Below are 12,690 nucleotides of genomic sequence, written 5' to 3'. Positions count from 1 at the left end.
CAGAGACACCTCTAGGCGATCCAAGAGAGTACGGCGACAAAGACGCGGAAGGTGAGTGGTGTCGAGAGTCAGAAGACGTCAAGCAACATCAGAAGGTCGAAAGGCCCCTGCGTAACCAACACTTTTTGGCGGAGCAACCGTGATGTGGAGCTTTTCGAGGGTCCACAGGCGATTTTTCGGCCGGAACGTAAATTTTCAAAGCTTTCTTCCAGACTTTGAGATTTGATGATGCTCTTTCGCTCACTTCGACATCCACACCATCACTCTGTCGCACCTAGCCATCTACTGTCCGCTCTCAAGAACGAGGACAGATCTCTTACACAGCTTGCACCACATTCCTGATCGACTCGACACCACCTGATAGACACGATGAGGTCAACAGCCGTCAAGATGCTCAAGGTCAAGCCCCTTCCCGCTTCCGCCATCCAATCGCTGCGACTGCCACCATCGACGTCCGTATCCAGAGCCAACATCATCACAGCAGCAGCAAAGGCACCAAAAGCAGCATCGGTAGATGTAGCAGCGGAGCTCGAGAAGAAGGTGCTTGCACGACAAGAGCTGGGTGACAATGTGCGCTTCTCGAATCATGTCAACAAGAGGGACTTGTACTGGAAGGTGAGTAGTTTGCAAAGATTTGATGGCAGCGCAGGAAGATACTGACTGATAGGATCTCGCATCGTATTGGCATGACAGGTCTCAAAACCCCAGCGCGACGTTCTAAAGAAGCTCCTCAAGGAGGCATAAGCCTCCCGTTTCGATCATCCACCTGTATTTGTACCAGCAATCTCACAGCATTTGTTCAGCACACAACGGCTCGCCCTTCGCCAGGATCCGAGCGATCGCAGAGGAAGACTCGAATCACGGTCGATTCGACGATGTAATTGCGGCTTTATTTGCAGATTCAGCAGTCGATGCATGAAAGGCGCGACCCGAAAGCAGGAGGGAGACGGAGTCTTGAGACAGCAGCTTGGTTTTGGGGCACTAGGAGGACATGGCTGAGACGCACTTCGACTCAGACTAAGCGACGTCACGATTCATGTGGCTCCTCCTCGCGGCACGACGCAATTCAACGGGACGCAAATGTGGCAGAGATGCTGCGGCAAGGCGCAGAAGCTGGAGATGAGGCTATCCCGAGAGAGAAGGAAGCGCGACAAGGGAAGGGCCCTCGCCGAACAGGTCACAGTCTGACTGAGAGAGTCACGACATTAGAATCGCCTTACGCTGAGGCTGTCGAGATGAGCCGACGGATCGGAACGCCTCCGCTTCGGCTTCCGCGGTTTGCTGCTGACGTGAAGCGCCGTCGGTAGCCGCCGATGTGAGGATCAGTAGGCAGCACCATGTCCGACTGGCCTGGATCTTTAAGAGCGCCCTCGGATGCTCTTAGCGATCACTGACCCTGCATTGTGAGCAGAGCAGAGCGTCGATGTCAAAGTCCGGACAAGATCCGAACGAGCGCGGTCGCCTTGCATTGGTCTGCCTACGAGCAGCGACGCGCTTGTCAAGATCGAGGCTATCTATGCACTCCTGCAGGTGACTAGTTTGCATGCAAACAAAAGTGTCTCCGACACGCTCGGATCGCTGCCGAGAAGCTCAGCAAGCTAGCCCACTGGCGACCGATGCGAGCGAGCGAGAGCGATGTGACGGCTTGCATTGCGGCAGCAAACTACACCGCCTGTACCGATTCAATGTGATTTTGATGTTCTCACGCCGCCCAGTCAGGAAAGACGCCGCAGGACGCGTGCGAGCAAGACCAACACCGCACTCCGCTCGGTCGCGGCCAGAGGCAAACCTTCTTTTTGTGTGTGTTTGAAATTCCCGCGTGGGGTCGGACTGCAGAGCGGACTGGCTCATTCGGTCATGCATACCGCCAAGAGACCATATCGCGGCGTCAGGAGCTCATCAGCATCACCACCATCGGCATCGTTGATCCCTGACATCGTCGTCTCTCAGCGTCGGATACCGACGGACACAGCCATTTGCCCTTAGCTCGTCTTGCCCTCTTCTCGTCGCGGTCCTATTTGTCATCGTCGGATCTGCCCACCTGCCAAGAAACCTCATCAACGGAACTCCCACCGAACCCTACCCTGATCATTCGCTCGCGTCGGATCGATACCGACACTTCATCTCATCGAGACATCACACTGCAATCATTGCTCCGTGACTTGCGGATCGCCTGGACGCCGCTGGACGACACCCATTGACCGGTAGCAATACGCACCTACCTTTCGGTAATCCCATCAGCCCCTCCAGCACAGACCCAGCCATCACCACATCATGACACTCATCCACAAGTCATCACTATATCAATAAGCCTCGTCATCGTCTCGTTGGTGACCAACGCCCACATCACGTCATCCGCAAGCCATGCTGCGCACCATGGCATCGGACCACGACGACAGGTCCAACACCTCGCTTCGCACGCCTCTGTTTCGACGACCCAGCAACGTCTCGCCCTCGTCCTCACAGTTTACCTCGCAGCTTGACTCGAAACATGCCTATCTGTCCCCCGAAGAGAGACGCTACCACGCCGAAGCGGCTTGGTCTGACGCGTCGATATCCCCGCTTTCGAGCAACGCCGTCTCGCCCAACGTCAACTATGATCGTGAGCTTCCTCAACTGCCGCCTGATGCGCTCGGCGAGATCAACACCAACCGGCTCGCCTCGCGCGATCTTCCGCGCACCGACGACGAGGTGGGATTCCGGCATGTCCCCGAGTATGGTCCCTCGTCCCCTTCCAACTTCAAGAGCGACATGAGCAGCAAATCATCCGCAGCTCTCCGTTTTGCGAGCGCCTCCACCTCGGCCGCCGTCTCTGCAGCAGGCGTCGGTCTCAAGAAGCTCGGCAAGAAGGCGTCCGCGGCACGTCTGCGTCGAGCCAACACCAGCCAGGGAGCTGCAGAGCGCGATGCAAGCTATGCAGCCATGCGCGATGCATACTCGCCTCACAGCGCTACATGTGAGACGCCATCGGACGACTCGTGGACGCGTCCCGGCTTCACTGTGGCATCTGGCTCTCAACATCCTCGCAGCCACAGTCGCAATCCCAGCAACGCTGAAGCTGCATTGTATGCCTTCGTGGACCACGCCGATCCCGCCATCGGCCTACCCTACGACGTCGCGCATAATGTCCACGTCGATATCGGCCCGCAAGGCTACACAGGACTGCCGGCGTCCTGGGCGAGCATATTGCTGTCCGAAGGTATGGACAATCGAGATGTTCACGCTGATCCCAGCGCAGCAGCCAGGCTCATCATGGACAAGACCGAATTCTATGTCCAGCGGGCCGTACACAGCGGTGGCGACGCCGACGACACGCGCCGCGTTCTGTCCCAGAGACTTGCCCAAGATCCAGTCCTCAGCGCGGCGGTGGCGTCCAACGCTCATCTGTGGCCAGCCGGAGCACGGCGTGGTAGCGACCATTCCAGAGCCAGCACCTCCTACAGCAGCGTTCTCGAAGCAGGGTGGGACCTCAGCGCGCCGCGAAAGACACCATCCTCGGACGAGGCCTCCTCTCTACCGTCCAAGAGTCCCTTGCTGCCTGACTTTGCTGCCGAAGATTACGACGACTGGGCCACCTCGCTTCTCAGCTCCATCCCTTCAGCCGCCAACGACAAGCAAAGCAACCCAGCGAAGGGATCTCAGAAGAGCACAGAACCGGTGTCACGTCGGCAAGACGGCTTGTCCGCACAACAAGGTGAGGAGAGCTCGCTCAACGGCCTTGGCATCGGTATGTCTGCCCACGACACTCCCAAATACACGGTCCAACGCGACCGCGTCCCATCTCATGCCACCCCCAAGGCATCTCAACGCATGCGAGCAGCCATCGGCATGGATCCAGGTTCCGACCGAGGTCAATCTGGCCGCACACTCCTCGATCAAGGGCAGCAGAGGCTTGACGAAAGCCCTGACATGGCCAAAAGAGCCAGCATGGATCTGCACGACGATTTCGAAACTGTTCAGATCGCTCAGGCTGCCGTCGTCACCAAGAGTGTCTTCAGACCAGTTCGGGCAAGCCAGCTCGGTGCACGCAAGGTGTCTCCTTCCGCAGCTTCGCTGGACTTCGGCATCTCGCAACTGAGTCCGAGCGCAAGCGGCGATGCCATCGAGACGCATGGCCGCGTTCAACGCTCGCCGCATCCTCCTAGCGCTTCTCGTTCGCCCTCCTTTCGGGCGGACATGAACACGTCTCGCTGTGGCTCCGCCGACTCGTACGCGTCCGCTCGGTCCCGTCCGGACGTGTACGCTCGAGAGAGGAGTGGCTCGAATGCACCTCTGCCTCGCATCCACACGGAGAATGTCTCGACCGTTCTCGAACGGGCTGTTACCAGCTCGCCCCTCGATACCAGCTCGTCCGGTCACTCGTCGATGCGCACAAGAAGCCCAGCTCCTACCATCGCCACCTCCTCACTGGGTCACGGCCACGGCAACAATCCTGGACCCGTGCCTCATAGCTCACCGTCACCGAGCCTATCCGTCCGAGATTCCGTGTTGCCTGCCGTGCCCCCCAAAGATATTGATTGGCGCGCACGCTCCCCGGCACTGTCCGTCACCGCTTCCGAGCCCGAAGTGGCTGTAGCTTCGCCCGCGGGAGCACAGACTGCGTGGCGGTTCGCAAAGAAGGGCCCTTCGTCCCTCGATGGCGGCCACACCGCTGGTCAGGGTCACCGGGCGCAGGAGAGCTGGGCGAGCGCGGCACCTTCGATCACCACCTCCGAGGGCAGGAATAGCGTGACGACAGGTCTTGGACTGCGAGATCGCCGTCAGGCTCCACCACGCATATATCCTCCTTCGTCCTCGACTCGATGGGCACACATCGCCCTACGAGACGATGCCTGCAGTCCCGGTGCGTCCTCAGTCTCGAGCAGACGTACGCAACAGTCGCCCGTGCAGGGCCCGATCTCCAGAAAGACATCCGCGGACAGCCTGTCTCGACCGGAGCGCAGTCCCCTAAGCAGCCACTCGCACGGCTCAGCATCCCGCGAATACGGTGTCTCCTCACTGAAAGGCCACGGACCATCACACTCGCAGCAGCAAACGGTGGAGTCCCACAGGCGTGAGGCGGACGGCATAATCACTTCGAGTGAAATTCACACTTCCGCACGCGACTCTACGGGACCGCCGCCGCCGCCACCTCCTAAGCCCACGGTGGTGATACGAAAGCAGCCAGAGTACATATCTCCAGGAGCAGATGGATTCTACACGATACCCCCCTTGCCCGCTGCGTCCACCAACGGTACTGCTGCTACTACCTCCGATCGGCTGCGACCACCGTTCCTGTCACCTGCGCTTTCCCCGGGATCTCCAGCCTCCCCGGCGTCTCCGGCATCCCCAGCGTCGTCAGGTGGAGCATCGGACTATTATTCTGCCATCGACCAGTGGATGCGAGACGACTATCTGGATCGATCGCCATCGATGTCGACAATGGCCGACGCATCACCCAATCCTTCAGATGGCAGCCGCGGATCGCCTTTGCTGCCATTGCCCAAGGAGCAGGAGGGGGCTGACAATTTCTCACATGCGTCGCCTCGTTTGCACGAGGCTGAGTTTATCCATGCTCTACGGTCACCAAAGGAGCAGCTCCCACCGATTCCCTCCAAGGATTCACTGGACCGCTTTGCGAATGCGCCGCCAGCATCGGAACAGGTGCCTCGGCTTGCATCTGCAGCGCCGCCTCGCCTTGAGCTGAGCAAGACATTCTCTACTTTCTCCAGCTTCGAAGCAGAGTATCCCTCGCCTTCGTCGCCTGGCGACGCTTTCGAGACGCTCGACGACGTGACGTCGCACCGAGCTTTCGCATCTCGCAAGGATGGCGAAGCTGCTTCGTCGCCCAATCGCCGCCGTGACAAGAAGGGGCGAAGCAAAGGGACCTGTCCGCACGCTCGAGAACGCGACGACACCAGATCCATCATCTCGATCGGACCACGTGCCCAAGAGGATGCCGGGCGCTTCCCGGTCTCGATGCACTATGCTAGTGGTTTCGAGACGGCATCGATGATGGGCGACGATTCGGAAGCGATCCAGTCGTTCCGCGAATTGATGCTAGCGCGTCAGTCCATGGACTTGGAGGAAATGATGCCGATGCAGATAGGATCGGACGAAGCACCGCCGGTCCCGGCGTTGCCGAGCAAGGCAGAGCTCGAAGCGAAAGTTGCAGCCGTCAATCTAATGCGCACAATAGATGCGGAGCAGCGTGGACGACCAACGAGAAGCCCGGTTCCGGGCGGTGACAGTGGCTCAGCATCGCCGAGACTCGGCAAGCAGGATTTCAGCACCATGGCAGTCGCTCTCCCACCCAAATTGGCTCATCTGCGCGAAGCCATCGAACTGAAGCCGCTGCAACAGAACGTGCTGCAGGACATGCAAATGATTGGCGAAGGCGAGAGCGGGCCCGTCTTTGCCGCTAATGATGTCCTCAAGAGGCGGCGAGTGGCCATCAAAAGCATCCGGTTCACCACCGATCCCGACGCGGAGCCTTCCGCGCGTCTTTTGGGCTTGGTGAAAGAAGTCAGTGTTTGGCGACGCTGCCGTCACGTCAACATCCTCGACCTCTATTCGACCGTCCTCACGGACAACGCGATCTGGTTGGTGCACGAGCTGGCAGACAGGAGCCTGGCCGACCTAATCGCGCTGAAGGACGACGGCGTGGTGCTCAAGGAACCCGAAATGAGCCGCGTTCTGTGTGACATGGTCGAGGGGCTGCAGTTCCTGCACAGCAAGAGCATAACGCATCACGACGTCCGCAGTGACAATGTCATGATCTCGAGCACGGGCGTGTGCAAGCTGAGCGACTTTACGCATGCCGCCGAACTCAGCGCTGGGGTCCGCTCGCGTCACTCGGTGATCGGCACGCCGTACTGGATGGCTCCCGAAGTGATCAAGGGCAAGAGCTACGGCATCACCACGCCCAGTGACGTGTGGTCGTTGGGCGTGGTGCTGTGGGAGATGATCGAAGGTCAGCCTCCGAGAGTCGAATTCCCACCGCTGCGGGCCATCATGTTGACAGCAGAGAAAGGATTGCCGGCATTGCGCGATCCGGGCTCGCTCTCGCACGAGCTCAAGTTGTTCTTGCACTGGGCGACGGAGATGGATGCGAACAAAAGACCGACCGCCGAGACGCTGGCGATGAGCGACTTCCTGGCGGATCCATGCAGCCGTGCGAGCATTGTCGCGTTGCTGGAGAAAGCGCGAACGGTCGAGATGGAAGCATCAGCAGGAGAAGAGGAGGCCGAAACGGACGGAGAGCGAAGAGACGGTGACTCTGGCACCCATGGCTTGCGACGCAGGGGGAGTTGGAGCAGTGATTCCACGACGAAGGGGTGAGCGGGGAGCTTGGACAACAATCACCACCTTGAGCACATGCAACGTAGCATTTGTCTTGGCATCGCCATGCGAGTCCAAGCTTAGGCAGAGGGCGGACTGGGCTTATCGTAGCGGCGCTGCCGCATACTCCCACACTCTTTCCATTGATTGCACAAAGGATTGTCTGCATCTGCGAACGCAACTAAGGTTCACCAGCATGGCAGAACAAAGGAAGCTCTCCTATCACTGCATCGAAATCGAAGACTCGAAAGGTGAGCGCAGCTCTTTGCCGGTCGTTCTGAGCCGGTTATAAATTGTTTAATTTTAAATATCGAGCTCTAAATTTTATTGGAAAACGCGTGTGGCCATCTCGCGCGTAGCCTGGCAGCTGAGTCGCAATCCATTTTTCTGCGGCACGCTCCTGTGAGCCTTTTTCACTTTCCCTTTCATCTTTTTGGTTGCCGTTGGTCGAGTGTTGGACCCTCTTTGTTCGTGGCGTTGGGTGCTCATGAGCTCGATCCTGCGCACACGCCGACACTATGAAGACTCACGCACCGACAGAATGCTGCCAAAGCGCAGATCGCAGATCGCAGATCACTGCAAGTACGCGGATCATTAGCGCCTCAAGCAGATTGATTCGTATGGACAGCGTCTGTGTGAGAGAGCAAGTCGAGTGCAAAGTGACACTTTGACTTGAGCTCGAAAAGAAGGCTCAGTCGGCCGTCTGAAAGAAAAAGCGCTTCACGCTGGCTCTATGCAATCCGCTTGGCCGCTTTCAAATTGCATTTGCCTCATGACAAGAAGGCCAAGTCTGCTCCTCCTCGAAAGAGGCTCAGCTTCTGAACCATCACATCGATCCACTCCGCTTCTGTCACATCTAGCTGGCTTCATCAAGCTCGACAAGGTTTCCATTGCCGTTTTCCGCTGCCTGTTCGCTCCACCCGCAGCGCCCGCATCATCTGACCCGCACTCAGAGCACGGTCACCTTGTCCATCATTCCCGCCCTGCGCTCAGCTTCTTTATCAGCATATCACTTCAAGCCGCAGTGATCTGGTCTCGCTCATCGTCTCGATCCCACCACAAGAGGCTGATTCTTGTCGCTGCGTCGCTGCATACGACCCGCCACTTCGTTACCGTAAGCTTGGCCACATTCATCAGAGCCATAGCGGCCCATCCCATTTGTCGCAAGACGTTCGGCAAGCTAGCAGCTGCCTGACGAGCGCATCTTCCGACGCAATCAGACTCTCGGATCGGACTCGCAGCCTTCCAGGTGCTGTTCGCCTTTCTTCGTATTCGCTGCTCAGCTTCAAGGTTGACCCCCGGGAGGTAGCCTCTCTGCAGGCATATCACTTTACTCGAGTCGCCGGCCGGCTTGACCCGCATACGTATCAGTCTTATTCTGAACAACGCATCATCAGCATTGCCGACAGCGCTCAGCTCTCCTCAAACCTCATTCTATCGCATCAGCAGCCCTTGCATCAAGCGGAACAAGAGCATCCCGCATTTCGTCTAAAGCACGTTCCCGCACCGCGACTCGTCTTCGTATCGATCACACTCCGCATCATTGCATTCTACCGCTCAAGAACTCGACCGCCCTCGATTGTCTGTTGGTCACCATTAGCAATCTCGACCCGTCAACCACGTCTTTCCAGCACTACAGCGATTGCCGCATTCCAATCACGGCCACTTCAGACAATCTAGCATACCTTCTTGTTCGCATCGACGACCCCGACGCAGCACTCGAATTAGCGCGCTCAACTTTCAGCCGGTAGCCTCCTCTCAGGGACGACCCTCGCGCTCTTGCACTTCAGTAAAGTCTCGTAACGAGTCACTACAACCATGCCCGTCTCGTCAACCACAGCGGGTGCCTCTCGCCAGCGCAGTCGGTCGCAAGATGCTGCTGTGTCCATCCCAAATTCACTCTTGGTAGACTCCGGACACTCTATATCCGCATCGCCGTCACGTCATCTGGAGACCTCCTCCGCGTCCAACTCTCGCTCTGTATCTGGCAGCTCGATCAGCTCAGACAGGTCCGATCGAATGGCATCCTCCACCACGTCTGCCGCACTCTCGGCACGTAGGCCCAGTACAGCGAGATCCGAAGCTTCCGCCAAGCTCAAGGCTACCCTCTCGGCGGCCTCGTCCTCCGACAAAGCCTCGTCGCAGCGAGGCGCTTCAGGTCAACAGCGCTCCAACAGCACCTCCGGCCAGGAGCGAGCTTCGACCAATGGCTCCACCGCAGCCTCGTCCTCCACTCTGTCCGCAGCTACCACGCCGGTTCGCAGGACGTCCGCACCAGACGGAAATCAAGCCCGTCCGCCGATGCAGCGATCTTCGACACAGGACGACAGCGTTCCGCATACGCCTCTCTCCCATTTTCGCGCCGAAGCGGCCAACCTCCCTGCCATTCCCTTGCAGGCTTTTGCTTTCACCCAAAGCCAGAACGGCGTCCATTCGCATACGAACAACCTCGAGGGCACCACCGGCTCGTTTGCTACAGGCTATCTCCCGTCTCAAATGAGCGCTGGGTCCGCTCCGCTCATGACTTCACCGAGCCGATCTGCACCCCTGCCAGCGGCCAATGGCAGCACCACCGCTTCCAACACGACTCCCTCCGCCTCTCCAAACGGTCGTGTGCGGTCTCAGACAGCCACGCCCGCCAACGCAACATCGCCCTACTCCGCCAACGGATCCAATGTCTCCTACCACGGCTCTCGCAGCATGCGCGCCAGTCCCCAAATGCGAGCACTGCCACAACAACATCACGGACTCGTCCCTTCCCTTCAGAGTCTGGGCGCTAGCATGCTCACATCGCCGTCGGCGGCAAGCTCGGGATATGGTCACAGTGCGTCTATGTCAGCAACAAGTCCAAGCCACAGCCAGACTCATTCCGGTCCACATTGGGAGCGTCACACCAACGAGCTGACCAGCTGCGTCGTCGCCTTCCTGTCGCCCATCCTTCCCACCGAGGAAGAGTACCGAATCAAGGAAGCCACCCGCCGACAGCTCGAGAGGCTCGCCAATCGTGTCAGTCCCGGCGCCAAGCTGCTCGCTTTCGGTAGCATGGCCAACGGCTTTGCGCTGCGCAACTCGGACATGGATCTCTGCTGCCTGATGAGCAAGGGGGAAGACGGACAGCCCAAAACGCAGCATACCGCTTCCGAGCTGGTGGAGACGCTCGGCCAGCTCATCCGCGAAGAGACCGACTTCACCGTCATGCCTTTGCCCAAAGCGAGGATCCCTATCATCAAGATCACCCGCTCGCCCACCGCCGACCTGCCCTACGAGATTGCATGCGACATTGGCTTCGAGAATCGACTTGCGCTCGAAAACACGCGCTTGCTGCTCAGCTACGCGATGGTCGACCCGCAGCGTCTGCGCACCCTCGTACTCTTCATCAAGGTCTGGGCCAAGCGCAGAAAGCTCAACTCGCCCTACACCGGCACTCTTTCATCGTACGGGTACACGCTCCTGGTGCTCTTCTTCCTCACGCACGTCAAGAAGCCCGCCGTGCTGCCCAATCTGCAACGCGTACCGCCCACGCGCATCATGAAGCCCGAAGAGATGGAGCTCAACGGCAACAATATCTACTTTTACGACGACGTCGAGGAGCTCAAAAAGGAGTGGGCCTCAGAGAATCACGAAAACGTCGGCGAGCTCCTCATCGATTTCTTCCGCTACTTTAGCAAAGAGTTTAGCTACGCTCGCGATGTCATCAGTCTCAAGTCCGAGACTGGCTTGCTCTCGAAGGACAGCAAGAGCTGGAACGCCGAGCTTTGCATCGAGGACCCCTTCCAGATGGGCTACAATGTCTCGCGAACCGTCACTAAGGATGGTCTATACACGATTCGCGGCGAGTTCATGCGTGCCAGTCGCTTCCTGACCAACACTCGCGGGCAAAAGATCTCAACGCTCATCGCCGAGCTGTGCGAGGAGCGAGAGGACAGCCTCAGTCGCGCTCCCGATGGTCCCGGCTCCATGCAGCGCAATCCGTATCACTCGTATATGGGTATGGGCGTGCCGAATGGAACCAGCTTCTACACTGCGAGCGCCAACGGTGGACGTCCCTACCGCGATTCGAATCGACGCTACGACGGCAACAGCATCAGCGGCTACGGAGGCAGCTTTGCGTTTGAACAGATGGCGCGTGGACTCGGGCAGGGCGTCGCATACCCACCCACGGCTGCGATGCTTGCTCCGCTCTCTCGCACACACGGATTGAGCCCCAAGCCGCAGCACTCTCGCTACGCTGGGGCTAGCTCGCACAGCACCGATGCAGGCACGGCGTCCTTCAGCTCTGCGCAAAGCGATTCGGGTGGATATGCCCCGCTCGACTCCGCTGGACGCGCCAGCATCGGGCACGCTTCGGCACGCACGTCGCCATCGTTCAAGCACGCTGTGCCCAATGGGTACCACTCGAGCAACGGTCTTGGCGCTCAGGAGGCGTTTGCGTACGGCGCCGAAATCAGCTTTGGTGCTCCTTCAGTGGCGTCCACACGTGACGACATGGGAAGCACGCCGCGTGGCAAGACGTCGCGCTCGTTTTCGGAAACGCTCAATCGATCTAAGTCGCTGCCTCGAGCACCTGCTTTGGCGAATGGACACCAACGTCGTGCGCAAGGTGGTGCATCCTTGATGCCTCACTCTCAAGCCGGAGCGATACCGACACCTGCACCCGCAACGTTCTATGAGCCAGCGTCACCGCACTCTCTCGCACCGTCGGAGCTCGAGTCGCGAATGGCGACGCTTCATGTGCAACAGCCTTCCACATCAGGTCCGCGACGGTTGTCCGCCTCAAGCCATGCATCCTCGTCAGCGCTCTTCGACAGCAACAGCGCGAGCACGCTACACTGCTCCTCCGCGAGCTCGCCATGGTCTCTCGGTCCTGCCGTCACCGATGGTCGACGCCCATCGCACCACCAGCAGCAAGCAGACACGCACGCGCTCGTCCAAGAATACCTCCGACGAGCGGCGCAGTCGGGGGCCGAATCGACGCTGCCGATGGACGCGGACAAATTTGCACCTCGAGCTGACCACGATGACGAAGATGAGTCGGGGTCTGTGATCAGCGAGGCGACGCTGGACGAGCTGGCGCGGCTCTCCGAGTTGGAGGGGACGGATTCGTCGGCTGGCTCGCCGGATTGGCGCGGTGCGGATGCTAAGCAGCCCGCGCAGAGGGAGGAGTCACCACCGAGACCGATGCGATTGCCAGAGAGCGTGCTGCAACAGGCAAAACTGCGAAAGCACGCACAGGCCGCGGCCGCTGCGGCGGCGGCGGCGTCGAGTGGCATTGCGAGGAAGGATCGGGAGAATGCTAAGCTCGATTGAGGGTGGTTTCTCAGTGTCAGTACGAAGTGGATTTGTACAACGTCGTATTGTCGAATGTCAGAA

The 12,690-nt window shown here is 59.0% G+C and overlaps 3 protein-coding genes across 3 annotated transcripts; all 3 read left to right on the top strand.

Annotated features, from left to right (window-relative positions):
* Positions 1-369: 369 nt before the first annotated feature.
* On the top strand, positions 370-744 carry PSEUBRA_001070 (uncharacterized protein; the record flags this gene model as incomplete). Its single annotated transcript, XM_016434387.1, has 2 exons — positions 370-615; positions 694-744. The coding sequence occupies 2 exons, from the start codon at positions 370-372 to the stop codon at positions 742-744; spliced, it is 297 nt and encodes a 98-aa protein (XP_016294113.1).
* Positions 745-2,364: 1,620 nt separating this feature from the next.
* PSEUBRA_001069 (Protein kinase domain protein) lies at positions 2,365-7,320 on the top strand (the record flags this gene model as incomplete). The annotated part of the gene is made up of 1 exon (XM_016434392.2): positions 2,365-7,320. One exon carries the CDS (start codon positions 2,365-2,367, stop codon positions 7,318-7,320), a length of 4,956 nt encoding a protein of 1,651 aa, XP_016294111.2.
* A 2,019-nt stretch (positions 7,321-9,339) lies between these two features.
* Positions 9,340-12,627, top strand: PSEUBRA_001068 (Nucleotidyl transferase domain protein; the record flags this gene model as incomplete). Its single annotated transcript, XM_059464553.1, has 1 exon — positions 9,340-12,627. The coding sequence occupies one exon, from the start codon at positions 9,340-9,342 to the stop codon at positions 12,625-12,627; it is 3,288 nt and encodes a 1,095-aa protein (XP_059321113.1).
* Positions 12,628-12,690: the final 63 nt, after the last annotated feature.

Source organism: Kalmanozyma brasiliensis (assembly GCF_000497045.1).
Source record: "Kalmanozyma brasiliensis GHG001 unplaced genomic scaffold PSEUBRA_SCAF12, whole genome shotgun sequence".
Taxonomy (NCBI): domain Eukaryota; kingdom Fungi; phylum Basidiomycota; class Ustilaginomycetes; order Ustilaginales; genus Kalmanozyma; species Kalmanozyma brasiliensis.
This window is presented reverse-complemented; position numbering and strand designations above follow the sequence as displayed.